This window comes from Centroberyx affinis, unplaced genomic scaffold, assembly GCF_046629955.1.
Source record: "Centroberyx affinis isolate AG114_WGS23_722 - 3 ecotype Tasmania unplaced genomic scaffold, CSIRO-AGI_Caff_v1 ptg006470l_1, whole genome shotgun sequence".
NCBI lineage: Eukaryota > Metazoa > Chordata > Actinopteri > Beryciformes > Berycidae > Centroberyx > Centroberyx affinis.
Window position 1 is genome coordinate 79,279 of NW_027283279.1, and position 10,805 is coordinate 90,083.

General features: G+C 41.0%; 1 protein-coding gene across 2 annotated transcripts; it reads left to right on the forward strand.

Moving 5' to 3' along the window:
* The first annotated feature begins 2,286 nt into the window (after positions 1-2,286).
* ddx23 (DEAD (Asp-Glu-Ala-Asp) box polypeptide 23) lies at positions 2,287-10,073 on the forward strand. Of its 2 annotated transcripts, none has more exons than XM_071512723.1 (17): positions 2,287-2,356; positions 2,885-3,042; positions 3,218-3,343; positions 4,360-4,453; positions 4,552-4,617; positions 4,705-4,843; positions 4,950-5,083; positions 5,417-5,529; positions 5,652-5,795; positions 5,969-6,194; positions 6,590-6,735; positions 6,902-7,079; positions 7,661-7,903; positions 8,017-8,168; positions 8,291-8,399; positions 8,535-8,709; positions 9,046-10,073. In XM_071512723.1, the coding sequence occupies exons 2-17, from the start codon at positions 2,885-2,887 to the stop codon at positions 9,267-9,269; spliced, it is 2,427 nt and encodes an 808-aa protein (XP_071368824.1). In that variant the 5' UTR covers positions 2,287-2,356; the 3' UTR covers positions 9,270-10,073. The 2 variants fall into 2 exon arrangements, with proteins under 2 accessions (XP_071368824.1, XP_071368823.1); XM_071512722.1 differs by having other exon boundaries at positions 2,321-2,416.
* The last annotated feature ends 732 nt before the right edge of the window (positions 10,074-10,805 follow it).

The following is a 10,805-nucleotide window of genomic DNA, read 5'->3' on the forward strand; positions in this document are numbered from 1 at the left end:
TGCACATCCACAACTAATTCTTCAGTTATGATAAAACACAACACACACATATCATGCTTCCCCTAGTTACAGTAAAGAAATTCAACCTTATTTAATCCACATAGCTGTACATTGCATTCTCCATGTTACTGTTCTCTTGCAAATGAATGCAGTCATGAAAATTGATAACTTCAGATTTTGTGTTTCTTGTCTCAGAAAATAGCTCATACAACATGAAAAAAACAACAACTAAAATTGATTAGTCAACTAAAACGGTCATAGTTCAATCATTTCAACCACTCTTTCTGAAACTTATGGCAGGTGACAGCTGCCCATTTTTTGCCATGTTGTTAAGATGGTTTCTGGCCTGTTCCCTAATATTAGTTGCAGTAGTCCCTGAAGATTGCTATACTATATTTATGCCAGTCCTTGAGACAAAATGACAACTGCAGGAAGAAAAAGATTGAGAGGGGGCAACCCTAAAACACATTACACAATTTTCCTCTCTTTCTTATGGACATAATAGCTGTTTGCTCAGCAGTGGTTATGTGATGGAGGGAATTCAAATGATTCACTTCACTTCAGTTGCAGCTTTCATCCTGAGCCTTTTATCCTAACTTGTCTAGAATTGCCCAACGCACGCTAATGAGGGAACATTTCTTCTAGAGAGAGAAACAAAGAAACGCTGATGAATGACTGAACCCAATATATACAGTATACTAAATCAGACTGGTCAACAAGGCTGTTGTTTTTTTCCCTAGTCTTTTGCCTCTTTCTTTCTTTTTTGTAGCGTCAACTTTGATCTGTTCCTACTGAAACTGTTTCACCTTCAGAACTGCTCCATAAATCTCTCTTGATCTCCCCGTGGATGAAGAGGCAGGTCCAGAATACGAATCAGCACCTCTGTTAACACCAAGCCAATCATACTCAAGCATGGCTGCATCCAAAATGTGTTTTATCTGCCCGCACGAGCATGTGCACACACACACACACACGCATAGAGACACACAAGGGAATTGCTTGGGTTACAGGAAAAACATAGTGTAGTCTCTGCATGAACAGCGCTTCTTGAATGTTAATCTGCTGCAGAAGCTTGGATTTTTTTAAATTTGGTAACGAGCAAAGAGACCATATAGCCCTGAATTTAACATCTCAACACTGATCACCAAAGAGACTTAGAATTGATTTTAATATTTTACTGATCACATTTAAAGCACGACTAGGATTGAAGTTTTGCCATCAGGGCCTGTAAATGTGGGACTTGGGCTAGCTAATATTTTAAATCACCTCTTCAAACGCTATTTTATAGATTTTGCCCAGTTTTTAAAATCTTGTGTTGTTTTGTATGCTTTTTATTATTTCTTATCCACTTTCTCTTTTGAATGTATTTCCCAATTCCCATATTTTACTTGCCTTTAATGCCAATTTGTGACGTCTTATTTTAGATAAATGCTACATTAATAATGTTTCTTCTTATTCTCATTATGGACTGAAAAAAGACTAATAGAAAGAAAGACTCTTGTTTGGCTCCAAATGGCCTATAGAGCAGATCACCCTTTAATCAGAGCATTTACATGAAACGACCTTCAATCATGTAGAGAGCCATTAACTTTCCAGAATCTGCTGACTAGTACTCTCTGGCAAGGGGGTGTGGGAGTGATAACTTAGTGAGATGGGATGATGCAGACAGACACAGAGATCCATGAGGTGCAGTAATCTCACACTGAAGGGGTCAGCTATGGAAAAGCATCCCAAATCAAGATTTACTCAGATTCCATACAAAATAGTGCAATTGAAATGTCAGTTGATAAATGCTGAATAGATGTATCTCCATCAGCCACCTCACATTTAGGTGCTTGGTGTGGCAAACAAGACAAGAGGTTTAAGGTTTTGTGTTACTCTGTTTTATTGCCTAAAAAGGTGTCATATGCCAAAGAAACAATGTCTATGGGATTTTGATTGTTTTCTTTCTTTATGTAACGTTTTAATTTGTCAACTCTAAACAACCCACATACTTGATATACTATTGAAACTTCTATAAAAATGTTGCTAGAATCAACATTAAAATTTTGTACCGTCCTAACTTGTAACATGCTTGCCACCTTGTGCCCGAAAGGGAATATAGCAGGGATATAGTCGGACTCAGAAAATTATTTTTGGACAGGCACTTAGGTGTTCATGTGCCAAACAATGGGGGCCCTGAGAAAAAGTCGTCATTTTGTTGGGAAGTGTAGTTTAAATCACCTTTGACGCCGCTCCGCACTGAAGCCTCAGCACTACGATTCCCACCAATCCTGTCTTGCCTCAGCTCATGTCGGGCAATATGGCGTCTTCTTGAAACGAAGAGAAATCGCTGTAGTGTGTTGTTGTTATCAAGGTATGTGTTTACATGTTTTGTATTGCTCTTTTCACCAAGATAATTTATGATCCGTATGAGGTTTGCACGAATATGTTTTTAGTTTTGTATGTTTGGGCAGGCGTTTGCTATTTTTAAAGAAATTTAGCTTGCTTGCTAACTCGTTAGCTAACGCAGAGCGCTAGCTTGCGGGCTGCATCCCACAGTTTGGATGAGTTAGTGCACTCATGTTGCAGAAGTTAGTTTGTTATGTTATGTTAATGTTGTTATGTTAATTACTCCTAATCTGACAAGTCGTGTTTTCTAACCATTGCTGATGAAGTTTGATATGGAAACAGAACAACCCAAAGCTTTATCAGAAGGCTAACTTTGCTGCCTGACAACGAACTAGCAGCATTTAAAACTGCAAATAGTTTCCTTCACCTGGTTTCCTCAAGAAACACGGTATTTCCTAACTGTCAAAACAAGAAGCGGATAGGCCAAGACCCTTCCTGAGAAGAGCAGACATCGTCTTGACAGATTTAACTCACAACTACTCTCTGCTTTCAGATGGCAGGCGATTCTACCGAGAAGAAAGATGCTGAATCCTCAGGGACCAAGGACAGAGAGAGGAAACGCAGCCGTTCACGAGACAGAGATCGTAAAAGCCCTCCTATACGCAAACGCCATCGATCCCGTGAACGGAACCGGTCTAAATCTCCAGACAGGTTGGTAAACTGATCAGTAACTAAGGACACAAACCCATCTAGAAGACTAGACTAAGCTCTGACTGTTATGTTTCATGTTGACTTCTTGAGATCGAGTATATTTTGAATACTCCATGACCAAGCTTCAGTTTGCCTGTTGTTGATTGTATTTTGTTTGTATCTATCTTCTTCTCAGAGACCGTCGCATGAAAGACAAGGAGAGAGACAAAGAGCGTGACAGGGATAAGGACAGAGACAGGAGCCGTAAGGACCGAGATAAGGACAGCCATCGACGTGATAAGGATCGCGGCAAGAAGTCCAGGTGTGTGGGGGAGGGGTCGGACTGCTGTAATACACAGCTCTGTGAGATGGGGAGCTTTGTGAGCCAATGAAATTAATTGAAGTCTTAATGATGCCATTACTAGTAGGGCTGAACAATTAATCAAAATTTTATCGAAATCGCAATATGGCCTACTGCAATTTTCGGTAACACTTTATAATAACCATCATTAATAAATGGTAAATTGATAGTTAATTAAACTTTAGTTAATAGTTATTTTACTGTTAACAAACAATGAAATGATCATTAATAATGTTTACTAATTATTAGTAATGCTATAATTTATGTTATTTTATCATTAGTTTGTGTAATATAAAATCATTTGTTTATAAATTATATATTGTATCATAGCTTTTTACCCTTTTTACCGTCTCTTATCAGCTATGATACAATATATAATTTATAAACAAATGATTTTATATTACACAAACGAATGATAAAATAACATAAATTATAGCATTACTAATAATTAGTAAACATTATTAATGATCATTTCATTGTTTGTTAACAGTAAAAAAACTATTAACTAAAGTTTAATTAACTATCAATTTACCATTTATTAATGATGGTTATTATAAAGTGTTACCCAATTTTCAAATCACAGGAGGCGCAATATTTGTTAAAGGCGAAATGTGTCAAAATACCATTTTAAATTAAATATTGTCGTGCTGCAGAGATGTCCTAGCTTACACATCATATTCTACGGACTTAAGAAAACATCTTTGTTTGGTACAGATCCCCACAAAAATAACACCATAATCATTGTAATATGTTTTTCAATGAAAATGAGAATAATGATCTAAAAATTATCATTCCCTCTAATATCGCAAATCATATCGCAATTGCAATATCAGTCAAAATAATCGCAATTAGATATTTTTTCCAAAATTGTTCAGCCCCAATTACTAGTGTAGTTAATGTGTTTTTGCTACATTGTTTTTTTTTTGCTTGTGGTTGATTACACCTGTTCAATACAAAGTTCTCACTCCTCTTTAAAGAAGTACATCACCCAAGTCAAAGGATTCGAGAGTAAAGAGAGAGAAGGATATAAAAGCAGAAGATGATGAAGATGAAAAAAGGAAGAAAGAGAAGGTATGGTTTGGTTTGGGTTCAGCTGAATCTCCCATAGCAGTACATTGTTTCTTTGGATGTTAGTTTGAGTCTTTTGGTATTTTGTTGCTTCCTTGCAGGTCCAGCCACTGTCTCTGGAAGAGCTTCTTGCCAAGAAAAAGGCAGAGGAGGAAGCGGAGGCAAAGGTGAGAAGTCCCCTTAGCTGTACTGTTTGTTTCCTTTTCAGACCAAGATTCCTATTCCCTGACTCGTTTTTATTTTGCCCTCCTCAGCCCAAGTTCTTGTCCAAAGCGGAGCGAGAAGCCGAGGCTCTGAAACGGCGGGAACAGCAGACTGAGGAGAGGAAGAGGATGATCGAAGAGGAGAGGAAGAAGAGAAGGATGTTCCAAGAAACGGGAAGAAAAATGATGGGTGTGTGTCAGGCTCTGAGGATCACGTCTGGTTGTTTTAGTCATGGACAGTCTGCATGTTGTTGTAGAAGCGTCTGTTTACCCTGACTGACATCTGTGTGTTACAGAGGATCCCCAGGAAAGAGACAGACGAGAGCGGAGAGAACGGATGGAGCGAGAGAACAATGGAAATGAAGAGGATGATGGACGACAAAAGATCAGAGAGGAGAAAGATAAAAGCAAAGAACTCCAGGCTATCAAGGTTCGTCTTGAGAGAAACTGTGTGATTGCATAGATCGGATGTAATGGTGGTTGCAACTGGCAATATGAGATGTTGTACAGATTTGCTTTTCTTTGACTCTTGGTGTGTTTTGGTTGATGGTAACTGATATTTACAAGTTGTTATGTGTGACTGACCTGTTACCTATTGCTATGGAAACATTGCAAACATCAATTATAATGATATTGACCTTCTCTGATTCCTAAAACATGATCAAACCACATGCATCAAGAAAACAACAGTCGAATAGTGCAGTTGAATTTGCTAAATGTAATGTGATTTTTACAAGCAGCACCACACTGTTGATCTTTTCAGGAGCGTTACCTGGGCGGGATCAAGAAACGTCGACGAACACGCCACCTGAACGACAGGAAGTTTGTCTTTGAGTGGGACGCTTCTGAAGACACTTCGATCGACTACAACCCAATGTGAGTCAGCGCGCACACACTGTGTCGTTTGAACATTCGCTTGTTTGATTTAGGCAAGGATTTGTATTTTGTGAGGATCGCTACTATTCAAACCAACCTAAAGTTGCCCATCCCTCTCCCAGTTACAAAGAAAAGCATCAGGTGCAGCTGTATGGACGCGGCTTCATCGCTGGCATCGACCTGAAGCAGCAGAAAAGAGAGCAGTCACGTTTCTATGGTGACCTGATGGAGAAGAGGCGCACACTGGAAGAGAAGGAGCAAGAAGAGTGAGTACCGCAGACACTAGAAATGATCAGCCCTGTCTATGGCTTTCAGGATTTACAATTGACTCACTCCCTGCACAACACTACCTCACTCCGTCGGACTCAACAGTCGACTGACAGTTACCCCTGTCCCGCCCCCACCCCACCCTCCAATCCCCTTTCCCTTCTCCTCCCAGGACAAGATTGAAGAAGGTGCGCAAGAAGGAAGCCAAGCAGCGCTGGGACGACAGACACTGGTCTCAGAAGAAGCTGGATGAGATGACGGACAGGGACTGGCGTATCTTCAGGGAGGACTACAGCATCACCACCAAGGGAGGAAAGATCCCGAACCCCATCAGGAACTGGAAGGAGTACACACTGCCCCCGCACATCCTGGAGGTCATCGACAAATGTGGATACAAGGTCAGCTTTCTGAGTCACCATGCTGAAGTTTTCATGAGAGGGATACAGAGTTGGGGAGATCTGCTCCGAGAATTTGATTGAAAATTGAAACTGAGTTTTTGTATGTTTGAAAAGTAAATGAACCTAACCGTTGTTTATGTGTTCCCCAGTGAGAGAGAGGCTGCTGCTTGATTTTGAACATGTCTTGGATGTTTTATAGTGCACATGATAGTTAATTGAATCATTGAAATATCAAGGCTAAATCTTTTTTCCTTGATGCCGTTGTTTACCTATGTAGATGCAAGTATTTAGGAGCAATATAGGTACAGTTAACATATGCTCAGATTTTTTCCCCCCATTTGACCAACAAAGTGAAATGTTTACCTGTGTTTTTTTTTTCTTTTCTTTGAATCCAGGATCCCACACCTATTCAGAGACAGGCCATCCCCATTGGTTTACAGAACCGTGACATCATTGGTGTGGCTGAGACAGGTAGCGGTAAAACCGCTGCTTTCCTCATTCCCCTACTGGTCTGGATTACCACCCTGCCAAAGATTGACAGGCAAGACGACCTAGACTATAATATTCACACATAATGGCACCAATAATGTCCCATTCCATGTTCGATCTTAACATTTGTCATACTCTTGAACTTGTATCCCGTCTTACTTGCATACTAACATGCCTAACACTGGCTGCAATCCTCTGTCGTCTGTCTGTTCCTGCAGGATTGAAGACTCTGACCAGGGTCCCTATGCTGTCATCCTGGCTCCTACCCGTGAGTTGGCCCAGCAGATTGAAGAGGAGACCATTAAATTTGGTAAACCGCTTGGCATCCGCACAGTGGCTGTGATTGGAGGAATCTCCAGGGAGGACCAGGGCTTCCGTCTCCGGATGGGCTGTGAGGTGAGACATTCAACATGTGCACCAGTGTTTCTTGGTGGAGTGGGAAGGCCTTGGCAATTAACCTGATAGTGTTCATCAGACACACAGGATCCGAAATGAGCAGGTGCCAAATGCCAGTAAAATTTGTCTATAGCGGATAGATCAATAAGGGTCTCCTGTCACAATGGCCGCTAAATTTTTGAGATGATAACATTTGAATGCCTCAGTTATATTGAGTTCTGTTGCACTTCATGGTGAATTACAAACTTGAACCATTGTATAAGTAAGTTTTAAATTAATACAAAGTACCTGATTCTATACATGAAATAGTGCTGAAAAGGGTTAGGGTGACATATTTCTATAAAAAAAAAAGTATATTATTACTTTTGGCTGGTAAAAATGACTATTAGCAGGTATTTAGCCCTTGGCAGTTCAGCCAAAAAGTTAATTTCAAACACACACAAAAAAATGAAATTGCTGTAGGTGAGTTGGCAGCTCTTCTTGGCAGGTAGGCCCACCCTTCCTTCACATTTACAGAGCAACAATATGCACACATGAAAAATACACATATACACCAACTGTATGATTTCCCTCTGTGACAGATTGTGATTGCCACCCCCGGTCGTCTGATCGACGTGTTGGAGAACCGCTACCTGGTCCTGGGCCGCTGCACCTACGTTGTCCTTGATGAGGCTGATCGTATGATTGACATGGGCTTTGAGCCTGACGTCCAAAAGATTCTAGAATACATCCCAGTGACCAATCAGAAACCAGACACGGACGAGGCAGAGGACCCAGAGAAAATGATGATGAACTTTGAATCTGGAAAACATAAATACAGACAAGTATGTTCATATGACAAACATTCACAAACAACATTTACAAACAAGATTGTTCTCTAGGTGCTGTAGGTGTGTTCATTGTATTTCTAAACTCTGAGTTTTATTGTGTCTTGCAGACGGTCATGTTCACAGCTACTATGCCTGCAGCGGTGGAAAGACTGGCCAGGAGCTACTTGAGACGCCCTGCTGTGGTTTACATCGGCTCTGCTGGCAAACCCCATGAGAGAGTCGAACAGAAGGTCCTGCTCATGTCAGAGGGAGAGAAGAGGTAAGGCGGACACAAACACACTCTCACACACACAAGCACACACTGTAGACCCCAAATCAAGCAGTCTGTGTCTGTGAAATTGTCACTAATTACTGAGCCGTCTTGGATTATGTGTGGTGCAGGAAGAAGCTGCTGGAGGTTTTGGCACGTGGCTTCGAGCCTCCCATCATCATCTTTGTCAACCAGAAGAAGGGTTGCGATGTGCTGGCCAAGTCTCTGGAGAAGATGGGAGTAAGTCACTCTGGACTAGACTCTGTTAGATATCTGTAAATGAATTGGATTTCCAGATTGCTGAAAATATACAGCAAAATTTTAACCTCAATCTTTTGTCTCTTCTCCCCTATCTCTTTCTCTTACTTCACCCAGTACAATGCTTGCACGTTGCACGGTGGCAAAGGCCAGGAGCAGAGAGAGTTTGCGCTTTCCAATCTCAAGGCAGGAGCCAAAGACATCCTGGTGGCCACAGACGTGGCTGGTCGAGGTATCGATATCCAGGACGTCTCCATGGTGCTTAACTACGACATGGCCAAGAACATTGAAGGTATGAGGCCTTGTACTCTGGCTCATGGCTGAGAGCTGCAGTGGTTTTTTAATATTTTGTTTTTCTTTACCTTGTAGATACTAAGTTAAGCTATAAGTTATTTCTTGAATGAAGACAAGAGTATTGTTTCTAGGAAACCATAAATATATAAATCACTGTTTGCTATTTGATGGATTCTTTTATCCAAAGTGACTTTCATTTCTAAATTTAGAAGGGGAGCCCTAGTGGGACTGTTGGTGCTCTGCTGTACCCTTGTGTTTTTCCTCGTGTTATTCCTTTACACCGGCGAGAAACTAATATTCCCCTCTTCTCCCCCTACCTACCTCCGCCCTGCAGACTACATCCATCGTATCGGTCGTACGGGTCGTGCTGGTAAGAGCGGTGTGGCAATGACCTTCCTGACTAAAGAGGACTCGTCGGTGTTCTACGACCTGAAGCAGGCCATCCTGGAGAGCCCGGTGTCCACCTGCCCTCCGGAGCTGACCAACCACCCCGACGCCCAGCACAAGCCTGGAACCATCCTGACCAAGAAGAGACGAGAGGAGACCATCTTCGCCTGACATAGCAAAGCTCTTCCTGTACACTCTGGACCCTACGCAGTAAACACACACACACCGGGATTTCAGACTGTTTTATCATGTTCCTCCTTTATATCCATACAGAAGTATGCATTTCTGTTTTACACTCTGCATTTGGTCTTTGTGTTGTATATCTTCTGTTCTCTCTCCTTTTGCCTCCAAATGCTGTCAATGTCAACATTTCAATGTCTTCAGGCCAGTCTTTGGGTAATACTCTTCTTCTCTGGCCTTAAAAGGGCATATATATAGTGTTGGTGTAGAAATCAGACCATTGTTTCTGGATGTGTGTTGGGGATGGAGGCTCAAAGGTGGGGAGTTAAAGTCGCTGTATGTGGATTTGGCTGTTTTTACACAGTTCAAAGATGCATAAAAGTGGACTCGATGGTGGATGTTTATGTTCTCACGAACAGGAGTGCTGGTCCAGGATCACTGAGCAGGAGCCTGAATATTCTCATTCATACCGGCCCTGGAGATATAACTGTTAGATCTGCACTCTGAAATGTTTTAGAAATGCTATCCTTCCATAGACAGTCAATTATCCAATGTGATAAATACCAGCCAAGATGTGAGCATAGACAAGCGGTAGTGCGATGTTGTGTATTTTTCAATTTTCAGTTCCCATATTTTGAGTTTCCTGACTGTTTAAAGAGACCAATAAGATAAGAAGTGTTTTCTCAGACAGCCATTATTTTTGATTATGTCAGATGCTTCTTCAGAGTAAATTGTAACGCACTGTTGTTTTAAACATTAACATTTGTATGAAGTGAATACAGCAAATTTGAGAGATGTCTGCATCTGTGTCTCCTTATGCCATCGCTGTCTTGATATGGTGTGACACGTGAATAACTTACTCATGATCCACTTTGTTAGCGTTGTAGACAGCACATCACAACCGGAAGGGCTTTTTTTTTTACCTCTCACCTGTGTGTATATCTGACTATTCAGATTTTGATAGACAACTACTGGCAGCCACTCATGAGTCTGTTGAAATAATCAGTAGTTGGATATTGGCATCCATATTCTGTGCAGGTGTCCATAACCCCTGTGTGTGGCTCTACGCTGACCAAAGTTAATTTTTGAACAGATAATATTGGAGCTGATAGAACAAAACTTTTGTAAACGAGCACCACAGCTGTTCATTGTACTCACAGATTTCCAATTGAGTGCATTGCAGTGAAACACAAAAGGACCCCAACAATATTAAAAGTACATAAAATGTCATGTTTATTTCACTTAAGTCATATTTTACTTTAGCATTGTAAATCTATTTTCAAATAGAAAGCATTCTATACAGCATCAGGCAGGAAATGTCTCAGTTTTTACACATTTGCTATCTCTTTTGATAAATAGAGGGAAGAGGCGTGTTGGGTCACGCTAGCACGCTGTGGTAGTCTGGTGGATACATGGTTATATTTAGTGCAGTTATTGCATTACAAAGCAACCATCCCAAAAAAAAAAATAGTGCAATTTTTTTTTTTTCTACTTACACAAAAGAGGAAGTCCAGATGGTCTAAGGCG

What these genes read in the sequence shown, in the direction of transcription:
- ddx23 (XM_071512722.1), top strand. Translation starts at nt 2,369, where the DNA reads ATGTTTTGTATTGCTCTTTTCACCAAGATAATTTATGATCCGTATGAG. An exon ending in AGGAGGAAGCGGAGGCAAAG is followed by an intron (nt 4,618 to 4,704) that starts GTGAGAAGTCCC and finishes TGCCCTCCTCAG; the next exon opens with CCCAAGTTCTTGTCCAAAGC. An exon ending in CATGGCCAAGAACATTGAAG is followed by an intron (nt 8,710 to 9,045) that starts GTATGAGGCCTT and finishes TCCGCCCTGCAG; the next exon opens with ACTACATCCATCGTATCGGT.